Genomic DNA, 20667 nt, shown 5'->3' with positions numbered 1-20667 from the left:
CACCGCACGAAGCGGCGGCCGACACGCCCCCTCAATACAACTCTGTGGCAGAGCCGGAGCGCTGCCTTCGGCAATCTCCAGCTCTGCCATAGCGATGTATTGAGGGGGCGTGTCGGCCGCCGCTTCGTGCTGTGGTTGACACCCACTATCTGGCCGGAGAGCCTGGCCCCCGTACAGAGAGATCGCAGGGGGCCCCAGCGGTTGGGCCCCCCGCGATCTCAAACTTATCCCCTATCCTTAGGATAGGGGATACGTTTTTCACCACTGGACTACCCCTTTAAAGGGGTTTGCAACTGTCAGAGATGGTCATGAAGCCAAAAATAGTCAATTTAGCTGTTTACGCAATTTGGTAACTCCTACTGACAATAATAGAAGGTGCGTGTTGTTTATCTAACCATCTTAGCTTCCCATCTACACCAGTGGCAGAAAACAGGCTGAAGATGGTTATTTAGCAAACATTTACCCTTAAGGTGAAACCCCTTAAGGGTAGGGGCATGCGGAGCGTATATGCAGCATATTTTACGCTGACACATCAGACACACAGGGCTACCCGTGTCAGCCCTGTGTGCTAAGTGAGGTTTGGAGAAGGGCCCACACGTCAGTCATGCCAGCATACTGCCCCCCCCCCCCCTTCAAACTTTACTGCACACACAGGTCTGCTGCTGGGTAGCCCTGTGTGTCTGCTCATAGGAGAATATGCAGTGTATTTCCTGCTGTGCAGAGTGAAACACACTGCGTATACGTTTTGTGTGACCCAATCCTTAAAGGGGTGTTCCATCCCCTATACTTATAAACTTTTCTCCTATGCATAGTATCTGGCCTCTGGGACCCCCCAAAATCGCAAAAATGGGCACCTGACTTTCCCAGGTTCATTGTCTCTTGGTGATACCCAAGTACAGCACTTTTTTGGGTGGTGGGGCATAATATTATATGTCTACATAATATTAGATGGGTAGTTTTAATGTTAACTCTGATATTTCCCAAGCACACCACTTTCTTCAGAGTAGCTCAGTCTCCAATATAGTGAAGAAATATAGAAACCTTTCTTAGTTCAAAAATTTGGTGTACTATTTACCTCACATAACTAGATATTCTTTTAGAGATTATGACCTTAAAATAAAATGTACTTTCCTATTAAGTTATTACAAATACAGCATTTTTTAAGGGAATTTGTCAGCTATATTTGCTAGGTACAAAAGCAAACTGTACTTTTCCTGGAGCTGATGGATGTCACAAGTCTTTAGAAAAATATCGCCTTTTTATAGTTTAGCCAAGTGTCAAAGAGGCGGGACCAAGCTGCTCAGGTTCCATAGTCTGGCATGGCTCCTCACTCATCTTCACCTCCCAGATCCACCATCACCTTGTAGATAGCCGTTAACTTTTAATGTTGGGATACCCTCTGTAAAGCGGTATTCCACCAAGAAGAATGTATCACCTAATCTGTCACTGAGGAATGACCTTTGGACAGGTCACAGAGCATGCCTAGAAAATATTCCCATTCTAGTGAAGAGGGTCTTGGGCAATCTATTGTGTCTTTGCCCATAGGGCATAGACACATAGCTCTATATGCTTATGAAAACTGCTAATGCCAGATGGCTGCCTACTAAAAAGAATATGTTTCATTACCTGGCTCTGTCAGTTCGAAATAAAAATTGACATGTCACAGAGACATGTAAAAAAAAGTCATGATTGGTCGGGGTCCACAGTGCTGAGAAATTCTGCGACCAGTAAAATAGGCAAGGAGTGGCGTGCTTCACTCCATGGCTGATAATGCTCTCCGTCCTGCTTCACAAGAAGGCCATTATAAGGCTATCGGGCAGTTCTGGGAAGCAGCACGGAGATCGCTGCAAGCTAGGGGGATAAAGTGTGCTATTGCATGCTTTTTGCACTATAGTGATCCAGAGTGATTGTCAAAAGTTTTTTTTTGAAATAACAGGGACACTTTAAAGCCAACTTGAAGTTTAAACCAATCTGTCTAAAATGTTATTCTTTATTCTGACTGATGTTTACCAAGTAAAATAATGGGATTTATGGACAGGAGCTTTTCCCGAACATTTACACTGTAAATAGTAATATTTTTCTGGAATTATTGGTATCATGACATTGAAGATATTGGGGGCGTGAAGTGCAAATGACAACAGTAGTGTTGTCCATGGCAACCAACCAAAGTCCAAAAGTCTTAGTAAAGGGTAGAAAAAAGTAAGCTAGCATCTCATTTGTTCCCATGGCAACACCACTGCTTTCTCCTCTGCATTGTCCCCCACTGTGTCATTGGAGCTCTATAGAATTATAAGGCGTGGGTGAAACAAAATCTGCATGTACACCTAATATGCTGCTGGGGTGGAACCTACCCCATACTGGATTAATAAAAGGTAGTTCATAAATCAAAACTACAAAAAGAAAATTGCTACTTTCTTTTTTTCAGTTTAACCACCAACTCCCCATACACACACACACACACATCTATATATATATATATCAGAGCCTGATCCCCATGTACGCCTACAACAGAAGGAAATATTATAATCTACAGTTAATACATGATCTAGATAACAGCCTTGACACCTATCTACCGCACATGGTAGAATTTACAGTACCAGCAAAGTGGATGAGATTTTGCAAATCTGCTAAAAAAAACAACAGCAGATATTGACCTGTGGTGTCTGTAGCATGTCAACTGTTGTGTTAGGTACGCTATGGGTTTAATGCAGAATTTTCCCTCTTGATTTCAATGGGAATGTCAGTCAGGGGAAGATTTATAAAAAAAAAAAACTGTATAAAGGAGTGGTGCAGTTTCCCATAGTAATCGGAATGCTTATTTCATTTTTTTAAAAGACCTCTGAAAAATGGAAGAAGCAATCTGATTGGTTGCTATGGGCAACTGCACCACTCTTTCCCTACATAGGTTTTGATGAATCTCCTCCAATATCCGCAATAAGTGCACAGGTATGTGGAATTGCTGCAGATATGCTGTAGATCTGCAGCACAATATGCAAATGTGGATCCATTTACTTTTCTAACTTTTATTACTGGATGTACAGGAGCAGGGACTCCTTCTTATCCTGGACTCCCTGCTCCAGTACAGTATGCATACAGTACTGACTGCATTCCTCACCATGTTCACTGATGTACAGGAACAGGGACTCCTTCTTATCCTGGACTCCCTGCTCCAGTACAGTATGCATACAGTACTGGCTGCATTCCTCACCATGTTCACTGATGTACAGGAACAGGGACTCCTTCTTATCCTGGACTCCCTGCTCCAGTACAGTATGCATACAGTACTGACTGCATTCCTTACCATGTTCACTGATGTACAGGAACAGGGACTCCTTCTTATCCTGGACTCCCTGCTCCAGTACAGTATGCATACAGTACTGGCTGCATTCCTTACCATGTTCACTGATATACAGGAGCAGGGACTCCTTCTTATCCTGGACTCCTTGCTCCAGTACAGTATGCATACAGTACTGACTGCATTTCTCACCATGTTCACTGATGTACAGGAGCAGGGACTCCTTCTTATCCTGGACTCCCTGCTCCAGTACAGTATGCATACAGTACTGACTGCATTCCTTACCATGTTCACTGATATATAGGAGCAGGGACTCCTTCTTATCCTGGACTCCTTGCTCCAGTACAGTATGCATACAGTACTGACTGCATTCCTTACCATGTTCACTGATATACAGGAGCAGGGACTCCTTCTTATCCTGGACTCCTTGCTCCAGTACAGTATGCATACAGTACTGACTGCATTCCTTACCATGTTCACTGATGTACAGGAGCAGGGACTACTTCTTATCCTGGACTCCATGCTCCAGTACAGTATGCATACAGTACTGACTGCATTTCTCACCATGTTCACTGATGTACAGGAGCAGGGACTCCTACTTATCCTGGACTCCCTGCTCCAGTACAGTATGCATACAGTACTGACTGAATTCCTTACCATGTTCACTGATGTACAGGAACAGGGACTCCTTCTTATCCTGGACTCCCTGCTCCAGTACAGTATGCATACAGTATTGACTGCATTTCTCACCATGTTCACTGATGTACAGGAACAGGGACTCCTTCTTATCCTGGACTCCCTGCTCCAGTACAGTATGCATACAGTACTGACTGCATTTCTCACCATGTTCACTGATGTACAGGAACAGGGACTCCTTCTTATCCTGGACTCCCAGCTCCAGTACAGTATGCATACAGTACTGACTGCATTTCTCACCATGTTCACTGATGTACAGGAACAGGGACTCCTTCTTATCCCGAGACTCCCTGGTCTGATATCGTAGTGAGCAGCATTGCATACAGTACTCACTGTACTGACTACCACATTCCCTGCGTCCCTGAGTCCCTGCTCCTGTAGGCTGCAGCAAATCTGCACCAAAACATGGTTTTCTAGTGTGGAAAATCAGAAGCATGTGTGGCACATGTGGTTGTAGCCTAAAGGTGTATTTCTGTATTTTTGCCATCAAAAACATTGAAGATCCAATGAATCTATGAAGTAAATATAAAAGTAAATATAAATAAATGTTAGGATAAGGCCCTGTTCATGCTAACATTGTTTAGACATCATGAAATAGTCAAACAACAAACACTGGCAGCAAGTGACAGACCCTTCTGACGTGTTATAGCGTCTGTCAGGTTCCCCTGCAGTGTCCTTTGTTTAGCTGGGTAGTAGAGAACTGCATGCTGTGCTGTTCTTCCCATCAAACATAACCTTTCTGCTGTGGCTCCATTGAGAACAGAAGCTTTGACAGTAATGTTTATGGATCCCAAGTCAGTTTCAACTAAAACAACTTTTTGTAGAAGTGTCAGGTATTAGTACTCCCTGAATATCTCTCCTGAATATGCCACCCTCCCTGTTCCACAGCCATGCCCATCCCTCATCTTCTCATCACAGAGGGTGCACATGGCAGAGCCAAACAGTTATTTCTCAAAGGGGTACTCTTCTACCCCAGCGTTCAAAACATTTAGTTCCAAACGTTGGTGCGGGCTGCGGGGGTCATGACGTCATGGTCAAACCCCCTCAATGCAAGTCTATGGGAGGGGGTGTGGCGGCCGCCTAGCCCCCTCCCATAGACTTGCATTGAGGGGACGTGAACAAGATGTCATGACCCCCCGCAGCCCGCACCAACGTTCGGAACTAAATGTTCTGAAGGTTGGGGCAGTGGAGTACCGGGGTACTCCACTGGAAAACTTTTTTTTTCTTATCAACTGGTGCCAGAAAGTTAAACAGATTTGTAAACTACTTCTATTAAAAAATCTTAATCCTTCCAGTACTTATCAGTTGCTGTTATGATCCACAGGAAGTTCTTTTCTTTTTGAATTTCCTTTCTGCCTGACCACAGTGCTCTCTGTTGACACCTCTGTCCATTTAGGAACTGTCCAGAGTAGAAGCAAATCCCCATAAAAAAACTATTTTCCTCTGGACAGTTCCTAAAATTGACAGAGGTGTCAGCAGAGAGCACTGTGGTCAGGCAGAAAGGAAATTCAAAAAGAAAAGAACTTCCCTTGGATCATACAGCAGCTGATAATTACTGGAAGGATTACGATTTTTTAATAGAAGTAGTTTACAAATCTGTTTAACTTTCTGGCACCAGTTGATTTAAAAATAAAAAAGTTTTCCAGTGGAGTACCCCTTTAAGGATGCAGACAGATTCCTTATTGAACTATTACTATGGAAAATCCCAGCTTCTCTCCCTATAAACCCACTTCATCACTATGTTAAAGCTGTATCGGTAACATTTTCTTAGAAAACAGTTGTTCAGGCAGAGGAAAAGTTTTTTAGGGTGGCGATGGCTGGGGTCTGAGCACATGTCTCGGATGATTGTCATGGCACAGCTCTGACAGAAACAACAATGGCCCATTCTGTCAGCATTTTCTGACGTATCACGTTTCTACAAGACTGGAATTGTGTGGCTTTTTGTTTGCACTTTTTTCACTGCATTATTGATGCTTTTACTTGATTTCAAGACACAGAGTAAAGCGATAGGCAGAAAACGTCCTAATCTGCACAGGGACACATGTAAACCTATCAAAGGCATGTACATTGTAACAGATTGTGATTCTGTCACCGAAATGTGCAAAAACTGGTACACAAAAAGATGCCGTCCTAGGGACCTGGACTGAATACACCACATTAGGGTGATTCCACAAGTGCAGGAACCTTTTCATGTAGATCTTTCACAAATACAGTGGTCCCTCAACATACGATGGTAATCCGTTCCAAATGGACCATCGTTTGTTGAAACCATCGTATGTTGAGGGATCCGTGCAATGTAAAGTATAGGACAGTGGTCTACAACCTGCTGACCTCCAGATGTTGCAAAACTACAACACCCAGCATGCCCGGACAGCCAACGGCTGTCTGGGCATGCTGGGAGTTGTAGTTTTGCAACATCTGGAGGTCTGCAGATTGAAGACCACTGGTTTAGGAAGTTGTACCCCCCATGTCCCCGCCGCCCCGACCATCACCGCTCGTCACCGCTGCCCTGGATGTCACCTTCGGGGACGTCCCCGGGGTGTCCCCAACGCTCCGGCAAGGCCTCTGCTTCCCCGGCATCCTTGCTCTCCGTCGCCGCCATCACGTCACTACGCATGCCGCTCCTATTGGATGACGGGACGGCGTGCGCAGCAACGTGATGATGACGATGGAGAGCGCCGACGATGCAGGGGATCCCGAAGAGGACGCGTCGGAGCCCCGAGGACAGGTAAGTGATCGTCACCGGACCACACGGGGCACCGTAAACGGCTATCCGGTGGCAGCTGAAGCAGTCAGCACTGCCGGATAGCCATTTATGCGATGGCCCCGACATACAAAAGCATCGTATGTTGATGCTGCCTTCAACATGGGTCATCGTATGTTGAAATGATCGTATGTCGGGGCCATTGTAGGTCGGGGGGTCACTGTACGCAGTAAAAACCACCTGCGTTCCATGCGGACTTTGTTACAGATTCACCCCTAATCACAGAAAGTGGTAAAAACCCATCACAAATCCACAACAGTATAATCATGATGTAGCGACAAAAGGTACTAAAGGTAAAACTTACAACAGTTCTGACCCATGTGGATCCAACCATATGACACTGGAAAGAGAAGCTACATCAAAAGTATTGACACTGCCGCCCTAGGCACAGGCCCATGAGTGCCCAATGGTCAATATAGGCCTGAACTGAACGCCATGACTATGAACTCATGATAGAAGTGGAATCTCATCTGAGCCCCACACAATATAATATGAAGGAACCCCAACCAAGTACCCTATATTATGGTATCATCTAAGTAACAGAGGGGGTCACCCCTTCTATCAGTGGCTCTAGATCACCAGGGCCAATCCATGGATTCTGCACATGGCCAACTGATTTCAAGGGGCTCCCCCAAGTAGCTCCCCCCAAAGTCCATTCTTTTATGATTTTTGCTACATCATTCAGACTGTTACAAATAATCTTTCTGTGAATGTGACAATTAAAGTTTATTAAAGATTTCCTAATATGTTTTCTAGAGACATTAACACACCCCGGTTTTGCCCACGGAGATGGCATTTTTTATGTGTTCACTTAGGGCACCACAATCCATGTAGTTTCATTGGGGCACGAATCCTGTGCATGATATATGCCCTCTGCACCTCTTGGCCATCCAGAAGTGCAATGAGGACACACACACAACTTGGCCAAAGCATTCCTCTTGGCATGAATCATGGCACAAAAGAAGCAACTACACATGTGCCATCCTGGTGTAACATGCCATTACATATATAACGGGATGGATTTTGCCTCCAAAAAAAAAGTGAACTCCTGGTAAAGGTAAATTTGACAAGCTGAAGATGTTCTGCAGCAGCTGCCAGCTGCACTGCAGCCTCTCAGCTGTGGTGCTCAGTCCTGCAGCATTTGCTGTAAAATCCTGTATATTCCAGCAGCAGCTATAGGAGGAGAAGCCCCTAGGGCACCGTGCTGCCTCCATCCAGCCCCCGAATGCCTGGGCTCCAGCCACCCAGCTCTGACTTACCGCTATGGCTTGAAGGCGCTCCCTATGCAGCTCTGCTTCCGCCATCCTCAGGTGCCAGGAGAAGGGTCTCTGGTGAGGTACCGCCTGTGTGTGAACGCGAGTGTGTCTCCTTAGTAGTGAGCCTGGCTGCCTCCCATCCCTCTTCTGTCACACAAGCCAGGCATATGCTCCCGCAAGCTCCGAGCACTCACTGCACCACATCCACGTCTTTGCTCCTCCTATGTGGTGTCAAGTAACCATAGGACCCTGGCATCAGGAGAAGCTACTCATACAGATGGTTCAGCCTGGAGAAGATGGTGAGGAGCAGTGACTAAGCACACTGGCAGCCTCCTTCATGTGGTGTTACTATAGAAGAGATGCTGCAGCATGGGTGCATAAGCTTCACCTTGTAGTACTCCTATTGTTACTCCTGGAAGAAAAGGCAGGGGGAGTGTCTGGAAACTGGGAACTATTGTAGGTGACAGTAGGTTTGATAAGACACGTTGGGAGTTGTAGTTTTGCAGCAGCTGGAGAGTTGGAGATCTGGTTGGAGATCAATGATGTAGATCAGTGGTCTTTAAACTGTGAACCTCCAGAAGTTGCAAAACTACAACTCCCAGCATGCCCGGACAGGCAACGTCTCCAGATGTTGCAAAACTACAACTCCCAGCATGCCCGGACAGGCAACGGTCTCCAGATGTTGCAAAACTACAACTCCCTGCATGCCCGGACAGGCAACGGTCTCCAGATGTTGCAAAACTACAACTCCCAGCATGCCCGGACAGGCAACGGTCTCCAGATGTTGCAAAACTACAACTCCTAGCACGCCCAGACAGGCAACAGTCTCCAGATGTTGCAAAACTACCAATCCTAGCATGCCCGGACAGGCAGCGGTCTCCAGATGTTGCAAAACTACAACTTCCAGCATGCCTGAACAGCCAACAGTCTCCAGATGTTGCAAAACTACAACTCCCAGCATGCCCGGACAGGCAACGGTCTCCAGATGTTGCACAACTACAAGTCCCAGCATGCCCGGACAGCCAGCGGTCTCCAGATGTTGCAAAACTACAACTTCCAGCATGCCTGGACAGCCAACGGTCTCCAGATGTTGCAAAACTACAACTTCCAGCATGCCTGGGCAGCCAACGGCTGTCCAGGCATGATGGTAGTTGTAGTTTTGCAACATGTGGAGACCACTAATGTAGATTATACAAACACACCACAATGCAGAGTACACCAGTATGTTATCACAATGTAGCCAGTGCCATTCTCTCCAATATGCTGCCCATCTATTGACGTATAGGGCACAGCTGCCAGAACGCGCCAGGTTGTACCTTAGAAAATTAATCCAAATGACCATACTTATCTGCCAGAATAGGTGAAGGATTGCCATGGCTCAGCTGATGTCTTACACCATTTTTTTGCACAGATCAGATCAAAATTGTCTATTTCCCCTGATATAGGGACATGTGCTAACTTGAGGGTGCACTCGATAGCCCCTGAGTGCAGGGGGTATGGTCTGAGGTCTTAGTTTCTTAAGGGGTCTGTGGTCCAAATTCATTAGGGTCAGGTCTAAGGGCTGAAATTATTAAGGGGTCCTATATGAGGTCTGTATTTAGGGGTGTTATCCAAAAATGTTTGAGGTCTGATTTGGCCCTGTCTTCATTTAGTATTTTCTACTTATGTGGCTAGTGAGTGTGATACCAGTGGCCCACCACACATAGATAATGATGTGTATTAGCAGTCATTGGGTTCATACCATTGCTACATGCAAAGACCATGTTCCATTATTTTCTATTGAATGTAATGAAGTACAATGCCACTTCTTCCAGCTGATGCAGTACAGAATTCCAGAATTGTTCAGTGAAATGTCTTTCTTATGGAAACCAACTCATCGTGACAACATCAACATTCAGAAGTCACAAGGAAAAAGTTTTACCAGTAGCTTTTCTTGCTTCTTAAACATTCCGATGAGTAATAAAAAATATGATGTCATGTCACCTGAATAAATAGTAGATTTCTTCTAATGATGTCATTTTGAAAGCCGAAAAAGCTGCTTGTTGGCATACAGAAAGTGTTAGCGGAGTACTGGATTTGGTTCGGCTTTTTTACAGTACATACTCAAGTCTAATTCAGTGTCTGAAGGAGTTAATTTGCATAGCCATCTTGTCTTTTCAAAAACAACAAAAACAATAACAAAAAAAACAACAACAACAAAATGAAATAAGAATAAAATAATGCTCTTTATGTAGACATATGAATTATTTACAGTAGACTGAACTAGTTCTGGTCATAGCGTAGTTAATAAAGCCTACAAAAATTGTTTATAAATACATCCTAAAATGGGTTTAATCTTATCTTTTGTTCTGTTCTTATCTTTTAATGCTTATCAGGACAGTAAAGGTTTATTCTCTTGAGTATGTTATATTCAATGGATCCTCCGGCAAACAACGGAATAACAAGGCGCTGACACGGTAGTAAAAGGGAACTGACGTTTAATCACCCATGATGCAACGCGTTTCACAGTACAACTGCTTCATCAGGCAGGATACCTGATGAAGCAGTTGTACTGTGAAACGCGTTGCATCATGGGTGATTAAACGTCAGTTCCCTTTTACTATTGTGTCAGCGCCTTGTTATCTCGTCGTTCGCCGGAGGATCCATTGAATATTTCTGCACAGGACATGGAAAGGCTGCAGTCACTTTGTTTTTCCTGCCATTATCCATTGTTGCACTTGGTGGAGTGTAACCTCCGGGGGTAAGCGTGCAATTGTCTCCCCCTCCCTCCCCCATTGCACCCCTTGGTAATACACTACGGAGCGCTGTCTACCTTTCTTTTCAGTTTACTATCAAGCACCTTGAGTATGTTATGGCTCAGTACATGAGCTGTATATTTTAAGGAGCATAAAGGCCTTTCTGATCACCAGCAGGATCCAATTCTTGGTCTAAATATACAACTAAGCTAAATATACAACTCCAGAATGTGGCTGAGACACAGCTATGTGCATGAATGGTAACCGAAATTAAGCTAAATTTTCATTTCCAAAGAAGCGTGTCACTGTGTAATATTCTACATTGTAGTTTATTTTACAGTACATAATGCCAGGAATTTTCAGCCATTTATGTGCTTTTTTTGCCAGTGTTTTAAAGAGTGTCAGGGCTAAACCAGCTTTTGAAAAATACCATCTGTTACAATGCAAGACATTACGTTTCTGCCTAAAATGTCAGAAGAAGCATTTAGCTGTTACAGCATACCTGGAAGGCTCCTTTCACACTACTGTTTTCACCCGGTAGGTGACGTCCGTTAGGGTGCACGCACACCACGTTTCTGCTATACACTTCCCGTATACGGTTTCAAGTTAAAAACTGTACAGAACTGTATAGAAAACCATATGCATTGACTTAACTTTGTAAACCGTATGTCAAAACCGTATGTGAAAAACCGTATAAACCATATACTTTTTTTTAAACATGGGAGTCAATGGGAACTGTACAGAACCGTACGTGCGTACGGTTCCATCCGGTTTTCACCATACGTTTTTTGACTTTGCACAGTTTTTTTTCTGGGAATTTGAATCAAACCAGTGAAACTTTATTTAAAATGGAATGAAAAGTTAAAAACTTATACTTTTTTTTCTTAAAAAAACGGATGCAGCCGGATATAATTTTTCAAACCGTATACGGTTTTTAACCGTATATGGGTTGAAATTTGTACACACGTTTTGAAACAGTTTAGTCAGGTTTTGAGGAATCCGTTTTTCATCAAAAACCTGATATGGGAACTGTATTGAAAAAACGTGGCATGCATGCACCCTTAGGAAGATAGCGGGTGAACAATTTGTGCATGACACGCCTTTTTCTCCCGCCATCTTCGGCCGCAATAATGGGAGATATCACACACGTTAGAGAAATCCCATTCAAGTGCATGGGATCCTCTTTGCCCGTTATGACTCCCGTTAGGCTCCATTACAATAACGGGCATTAATGGCAAAGTAGAAGAAAAAAAAAGATCCCTTAACGTCCGTTTGTAACAGAGCCTCTTCACTAGTTTGAATGAAGCCTAAAAAAAATACCACTTGTAAAGTATAATTTATTCTTTATATAGGATTGTATGGAATGCAATAACTTTAAAGCACCGTATCAGGGGTAACTGACATTGCACAAGTCTGCCTGCCTGTTTCATTCACCTCCTTTCACTGATGTATTGTCTATTATTAGGTGCTAGCAGAGTCTATGGAGAATGTTTAGACCACTACTTCTATCTTTGTACAATGAAGAGAATCTAGTAGTCTGAGGTCTATCTGCTATCGGATACCATGATAGCAAGTATAAGCACGCTAACAGGAGGCATGTCATACCTGCTGGCTGTCATTGTAGGGCAACTAACACGGCGGCCAGAAAGAAAGAACACGAAGAGATCATGGTATATCACACCAGGAAATATCCAGAGAGTACTTGAAAGCAAGAGAAAATACTTTTTTAAAGGGAACCAATCATCAGATTTTACCCTATATAATGCTTGGCAAAGCGTTATATAGGGTAAAATCTTTATTTTCACCATTCCTGGGGGATGCTCCTGCCCCCAGGGATGGTGAAGATATGAAGTTATAAACTAGTCACCGCCGCCACCGTAAGTAGTCACCTGGGTGGGGAGCTCTTCTCACCTACTCCCTTTCTTCGGCCGGGAGCGACGCCCCCTCCGCTTGATTGATGGGCAGCGTCATCGCTCTGCTCTGTCTGTTCAGTGAGCAGAACAATGACGCGGCCCATCAAGCGGAGGGGGCGTCGCTCCCGGCCGAAGAACGGGAGTAGGTGAGAAGAGCTCCCCGCCCAGGTGACTAGTTTATAACTTCATATCTTCACCATCCCTGGGGCAGGAGCGTCCCCCGGGGATGGTGAGGACAACAATTTTACCCTATATAACGCTTTGCCAAGCATTATATAGAGTAAAATCTGATGATTGGTTCCCTTTAAGGTCATTTTATCAGGTTGGCTTTTTAATTATAAAAATCATATGATTTTCCTCCTATTTCTCAGACATAAGCTATTGAATCACTCTGTAACTGTTTATCATTGAGGCGGATGTATACTGTATGTTTTTTTTATTGAGTTTCTGAATTAATATTTATTGAGTTAATATTGTATATTGCCTATTCATGCCCCTGTTGATTAGGTCTCCTAAGGTCTCTATTTTTTATAACAATCTGTATTCTGTTTTTACTATTATTCATTGTGCTTTTTCATAAGCTCTTGTACTGGATGTCTTTTTCTAATTTCAATATAAATTGCTGTGTTTGAAATCAGATGTTTCACATCAAGGGCCCAAGCATTCTGAGCAGAATTTTTCTCCAGACTTTCGATTCGGAAAATACGGTGCTGCAGCCTCTCATTGTTTTTAATGGAATTTGCTGCACCATTCACACTACGGAACTCTACCAAAAGAAAGAACATGTTTATTCTTTCAGCAGACTTCGCTTATAACTCCATTGCTGTTTATGGAGATGGTACTTTTCTAAGTGGATCTAGCACTTATACTGCTGACGTCCGCTACAGATGAAATCTCCTCCCAGAATATCTATGGGCAGACATTCCGTAGTGTGAATGAGCATTTACTGTCCATTTGTTTACTAGATGCACTTTATTTACAACACCCTACCCATCTACACAGATACACCATAACACTAAAACCAAGTAAATAACATTGATTATATTGGCCCAGATTTATCGAACTGTGTGAGAAAAAAAGTGGAGGGATTTTCCCACAGCAACCAATCACAGCTCAGCTAATGAGCTCTGGTAAAGTGAAACCTAAGCTGGGATTGGTTGCTGTGGGAAAATCTCTCCACTTTTTCTCTCACACAGTGTGATAAATCTGGGTCATTGTGTATATTGAATGCTACCTGTCAAAGGTGGGATATATTAGACAGCAAGTAGAAGCAGAAAAAATAGACAAGCAATATGATCTGAGCAACTATGACAATGGCAAATTGTGAAGGGTAGTTGACTGGCACAGAGTGCCTCAAAAACAGCTCTTGTTGAATGTTCTTGATATAGAGTGATAAGTACCAAAAGTGGTTAAAGGAAAACGGTCACCCATTCACCCACACTAAACCCAATACATCGGGGGGTTATAGTGCGGGTGAATGGGAGATCGATACAGGGTCCCTGACTCATATGTGTATCTGCAGTCCGGCCCCTCTGAAGATCCTCTTCTGTCTTCGGCTGTCTAGGTTTGAGTATTCATGGGCGCTGGTCACATGAGCACCTGTGCCTACAGCTCATCAAACCACCTTCACAGATAGCATTTCCTTGAAATCAGTTGTCACGTCGGGCAAGGATAGAGTGCAGCCCTGAACTTGCCCACTCCCTCTGACCCTGCCTACTTGTATACCCGCCCTAGGCAGTGGGTCCACAACCACGGTGCCGGTCCCTTCCTAAATAAGTCACATGTCAAAACAATAAACCACAAAAACTGACAAAGGTCGGGAACAGTTGGAGGCACATAAAACTAACAGAAAAAACCTAAACACACACAGAATATGAAGTCAACGAGCCAAGTGAAAGCCAAGAGGGAAAGGAGTACAATAATAGAGAGCCAAAGAGTAGTCAAAAGCCAAGGCAAAAAGTAACAGAACCAGATAGACAATAATATACAGAGATTGCTAGTTTCAGTCACAAGAACTTTAATAGGCAAAGCATGAATGGGAAAGACTTCTTTATATATATCCCTGTGCTGCTAGCAGGAGGATTCTAATTGGCTCCCGCAAGCTGAACCACACCCAGAAGCATAGCCCCAGCAACAAAATAAACAACAAGGCTAGAAAGCATTAACCCTACGGGTTCTGGCAGAACCAGTCATCACATCAGCTTTAGCTGATGTCTATGGAATTCTACCCGTGAAGGTGGTATGATAAGCTGCTTTGCATATTCCTTCCTTTTCCCAATATATATATATATATATATATATAATTTTTGGTCTGGATATCCTTTAAGTCACTTCACCAGACTTATATTGACAAGGAGTTACTTTTTTGGTTTGTCTGTTGTGGAGCTCACTCACGCTGGAGTATAGTTACTTCACAAGGACCACTGTGCTGTTTATGTAATAATTCATAATTCTATGTATGAACTAGTCTTTGGATGAAAAGTCCTTCAGCTGGTGGTCTCTTCCTAATTCATTACTTCTAGTTTAAAATGACTATGTCATAAAAAAATTACCTATTGCTGAAATCACATTTTTTTATGATAAACATATTTTTGTGATGTTTTTTTCAAATTTTCCAATAATCCTAACAATCTTGCAATTGTGCAAATTTTTACCACTAAGCCTAAGCTGAGACTTCCTGTTATGTATGTGATGATGAGGACGAAAAGGCTGTTGAAAAGTGATCTGTACAGCACTACAGTGAACCAGGTGACACAAGTACATACAGTAAGTTGTACATACCTGCCAGACAGTAATGGACATGCTTAGGAAGGATCTGTGTTTGTCTTGGGGCTAAATGGCTATGTTGTGAGAATACCATAATACTGAGGCTATCTTTTTGTGAACTGGCCATTTCCTGTTGGAGATTGGTCCCTCAAACTATAAGTCCCATGATTCCTTGTTTGTAAGTGTGAGTTCACTTTTCTCACACATCAGCTACCTCACCCATTGAAACACACCTGTGATCCTTTCCATGCAATAAACCAGTGTTTTCTGACCAGGGTGGTTCCAGCTGTAAAACTACAATTCTTGCAGAATGGTCTCCCTCCCACCCAATGGTTGCTCAACCCATTGAGGCAAAGAAAAGCTCCCTGTGAGCACCTGACAAGTGATGTACTGTCTCGGGCCGCACTGCAACCTAGGAAAACCTGAGACAAAAGTAATTTTGTATGCTGTTAAAAATAAATATTGGGGCAAAAATCAAAGAAGAATTGCGAGACCACCATGAAACACAGATACAGACACTATATTATGAATTACACTAACTTTACAGCCCCTGTAGCATAGTCAGATAAATAAAAATACTGGAATACCCCTTTAACCCCTTAAGGACCCATGACGTACGCGTACATCATGAGTCCCAGTCCTGCGATATAACGCGGGGTCACATGGCGACCCCGCATCATATCGCGGCGGGCCCGGCGTCATAGTGAAGCTGGGACCCGCCGCTAATAGCGCACGGCACTGATCGCGGTGCTGCATGCTTAATAGCACGCAGCACCGCGATCGGTGCCATGCTCATTAGCTCAAAGCTGAGCCGCGCGGCTAAAAACGAAAGTGAAAGTGCCCGGCTAGCTCAGGGAGCTGTTCGGGATCGCCGCGGCATAATCGCGGCATCCCGAACAGCTGTAGCACAGGAGGAGGTCTTCTTACCTTCTCCTGCGCTGTCCGATCGCCGAATGAATGCCTGAGATCCAGGCTTGAGAAATCAATCGCCCTAAACACTGATTGATCCATTCCTATGGAGATGCATCAATCAGTGTTAAAGATCAGTTAATGCAATGTTATAGCCCCCTAGGTGCTATAATATTGCATAAGAAAAGTGTCAAAAAAATCATTAACCCTTTGAATTATCCCTTCCCCTAATAAAAGTTTGAATCACCCGGCATTTCCAAGAATAAAAAAAAAAACAGTGTAAATAAAATCAAACATATGTGGTATTGTCGCGTGCAGAAATGTCCGAATTATAAAAATATACCGCTTTTTAAACTGCACGTTCAATGGCGTATGCGCAAAAAAATTCCAAAGTCCAAAATAGCACATTTTTGATCACTTTTTATACCACAAAAAAGGGAATAAAAAGTGATCAAAAAGTCTGATCAGAACAAAAATGGTACCGCTAAAAACTTCAGATCACGGCGCAAAAAATGAGCCCTCAACACAGAAAAATAAAAAAGTTATAGGGGTCAGAAGATGACCAATTTAAACGTATAAATTTTCCTGCATGTATTAATGATTTTTTTCTGAAGTGATATAAAATCAAACCTATACAAGTAGGGTATCATTTTAACCGTATGGACCTACAGAATAAATATAAGGTGTCATTTTTGCCAAAAAATGTACTGCGTAAAAACGGAAGCCCCCAAAACTTACAAAATTGTGTTTTTTCATCAATTTTGTTGCACATTGATTTTTTTTCCCATTTCACCGTAGATTTTTGGGTAAAATGACTAATGTCATTACAAAGTAGAATTAGTGACGCAAAAAATAAGCCATCATATAGAATTTTAGGTGAAAATTTTAAAGAGATATGATTTTTTTAAGTTAAGGAGGAAAAATTGAAAATGAAAAAACAGAAAAAGCCCGGGTCCTTAAGGGGTTAAGTTATAGCTATTTCTGAGAAAGCTGTAAAACAGAAATATGGGGTGGTTCAGTGAATAAAAACGGACAATTACGTTTTTTGTTTTAGGTAAAAAGACATATCTCACCTAGTACATCTAGTAATTTGTTGTGGAAAAATATTATTCATTTGTGAGTCTTAAAGGCTTTATAATGAGTTATTCCATTTGAACTGGATTTACCCTTTAGGTTGGAATCTCATTGTAGTTTTCATTTTTGTAAATTTTATGGGCCAAAAACATTGGTAATAGGGGTTATCCAGTGGGAGTTTTGTTTTCTTTTAACTATGGCCATTGTGTGGGATATAAAAAATAAGTCTTTACTTACCTCCAACTCTTCTGCATTGCCTCTCTTACAGGTCCCTGATGCAATTGTCTTTCAGAGCTGCTGTGCTCTGGGGGGGGGGGGGCATGTCACATTTAGGAAGCCCCTATGGTGCTAGAACAGCAAAATTATGGCATAATATTTTGGAAACTACACACCTCAAGGAATGTAACAAGGGGTACAGTGAGCCTTAAAACCCCACAGGTGTGAGCAACTACAATGCTCAGAAGAGAAGGAGCGCCATCGAGCTTTTGGAGGGAGAATTTATTTAGAATGGAAGTCGGGGGCCATGTGCCATAACAGTGGACCCCCCATATGCGACACCATTTTGGAAACTACACCCCTCATAGAATAAGGGGTGCAGTGATTACATAAGGGGTGCAGTGATTACATTTTTCATTTTCCCGGACCACTGTTCCAAAGATCTGTCAAATGCCAGTGGGGTTTAAATGCTCACTGCACCCCTTATTACATTACGTGAGGGGTGTAGTTTCCAAAATGCGGTGAAATGTGGGGGGTCCACTGTTCTGGCACCATGGGGGCTTTGTAAATACATGTGGCCTTAAATTCCCGACAAATTTTCTCTCCAAAAGCCCAATGGCGCTCCTGAGCATTGTAGTTTGCCCGCAGAACACTTGACATCCACATATGGGGTATGTTCTTATACTCAAAAAAGTAGGGCTACACATTTTGGGGGCCTTTTTTCTATTACCTCTTGTGAAAATAAAAAATTTAGGGTAACACCAGCATTTTAGTGAAAAATTTTTTTTTTCATTTTCCCATCCAACTTTAACGAAAATTCGTCAAACACCTGTGGGGTGTTAAGGCTCACTATACCCTTTGTTATGTTCCATGAGGGGTGTCGTTTCCAAAATGGGATCACACGTGGGTATTTTTTTTATGGGTTTATGTCAGAACCGCTGTAAAATCAGCCACCCCTGTGCAAATCACCAATTTAGGCCTCAAATGTACATAGTACGCTTTCACTCCTGAGCCTTGTTGTGCGTCTGCAGAGCATTTTATGTCCACATAATGGGTATTACTGTACTCAGGAGAAATTGTGTTACAAATTTTGGGGGTCTTTTTTATTTTTACCTCTTGTGAAAATGAAAAGTATGGGGCAACACCAGCATGTTAGTGTAAACATTTAAATTTTTTTACACGAACAGGCTGGTGTAGACCCCAGAGCGGGGGAACTGAACTTTAACCCACCTGCCCCCGATCTGCTATTGGTCGGTCGCTTCTGAATGACTAATAACAGGGATAGGAGGGGTGGCTCAATCGTATCCCTTTAGTGGGATCGGGGGTGTCTTGGACAGTCCCGATCCCCCTTATTTTCCAGGTCACCGGAGACCTGTATGACCCGGAATCGGGGAAAATCGCCAACATGGGGGATCTCAGGACCCCCCTCAACGATGTGCAATGATTTCAGCAGGCATCCCAGTCCGGTCCCTGACGGCTAGCAGCAGGGACTGAAATTCCCACGGGCATACCTGTACGCCCCAGGTCCTTAAGGACTCAAGATGCAGGGCGTACGTGTACGCCTACATCCTGAAGAGGTTAAATCTAAAGAAACATAGCTATTTTTTGCATTTTTTTACCAGTTTTCCAGATGTGGGCTATAGAACACTACATAACTGTGGAAACCAGACGAAGAAATAAAGTTCTAATCAAGTCTCTAATTATAGTTAGCTTTTCCTGTCTTCTTCTGAAAGCACCATGAAGACTACTTCTGCTGTGACTCATCTCTTTACATACATAAAAAAAGTTTTATGCTCCACAGTAACCTAGATACCCATAATATATAATTCAGTTTGTAAAGTCACATTTTTTATTTAGAATTTAAAATGAGTGTTTTCTCCTATCTGTTAGCTTCATTTATTTGAAGGGTGCAGGCTTCATTCATTTATTTTAACATAGGATGGAGTAGAAAGAGTCTTGAATTACTGCCACCCTTTACTATATACCTGCTGAGACAGAGAGTGCTAATGCTTAAAACTAAAAAAACAAACTTGTGATGTCACAGTACAGGGATAATAAACACAGTGATGTCACAGTACAGGGATAATGTACAGAGTGATGTCACATTACAGAAATAATACACACAGTGATGTCACAGTACAGGGATAATACACAGTGATGTCACAGTACAGGGATAATACACAGTGATCCTACAGTAGAGAGATAATACACACAGTGATGTCACGGTACAGTATGTTCACTTGTGTTGTACTTCTTATTAAGCTGGATGGAACACAGTGGGCTAGTGCCCCAGATGTCTTATTTCTGTAACCCCCACGATCATTAGAATTAGGGGGGAGAAATGCGCAACAGAGATTTCCGTATTGGGGCGTGATGGGGATTGCTGAGATACAAGGAGTGAAGCGCACTACAGCGCACTACTTCCCGCTTGTTCTAATGATCACGGGGGTCTTAATACTGAGACCATGACCAATCAAACCTATTGACATGTCTCTGTGATATGTCAAAAGTAATTTTTATAAATGACAGGTACACTTTAACTCTGGCTACAGAGTTCAGGTTCAGAATTTTTTCTTTGTTTATATAAGAATAATGCATAGGCTATTCTTAAATAATACATTTGAGGCTCATGTATATGCCTTGTTTATATGCAGTATATTTTTATTGATGTGGCATGTATGGGTTGTTTGCTTTTCATAGGGCACTAGAGAATCTGCACACAGGATAGATAGGCAGTGGGGGTCAAAGGAGTTGTTTTCACTCCGCAGTTGATCATTGTATGAACTCACCTAATATATCACTGCTCTTCTGGTCCCATAGACATGGCAGCAATAATCTCTTCATTTAGAACTGGGTGGGGAGAGAAGGAGTCTCAAGGGTTCCAGGAGAGATGATAGGTGATGATACAATCCAGTAGTGTACGGGAAGTCAGCTGTACAGGAAAGACCATTTCCCGTTACACATTAGAACATATAATTTACTTGTCAGACTTTAGATTACATGAGCTTTAGTGATAAAATGGATGGATGTGACTGAGCTGGGA

The 20667-nt window shown here is 43.0% G+C and overlaps 1 protein-coding gene across 2 annotated transcripts in view; it reads right to left on the bottom strand.

Annotated features, from left to right (window-relative positions):
* The window catches only part of LOC130272539 (paralemmin-2-like), a 177154-nt gene extending 167009 nt beyond the window's left edge, over positions 1–10145 (bottom strand). For both annotated transcript variants that reach the window (XM_056518388.1, XM_056518396.1), the window contains exon 1: positions 8015–10145. In XM_056518388.1, coding sequence (XP_056374363.1) covers positions 8015–8059 — 45 coding nt within the window. In that variant the 5' untranslated portion in view covers positions 8060–10145. The remainder of the gene's footprint in view (positions 1–8014) is intronic.
* Between the last annotated feature and the right edge of the window lie 10522 nt (positions 10146–20667).

This window comes from Hyla sarda, chromosome 1, assembly GCF_029499605.1.
Source record: "Hyla sarda isolate aHylSar1 chromosome 1, aHylSar1.hap1, whole genome shotgun sequence".
Classification (NCBI taxonomy): Eukaryota; Metazoa; Chordata; class Amphibia; order Anura; family Hylidae; genus Hyla; species Hyla sarda.
The sequence above is the reverse complement of the archived record's forward strand: the minus strand, read 5'-3'. Positions and strand labels throughout refer to the sequence as shown.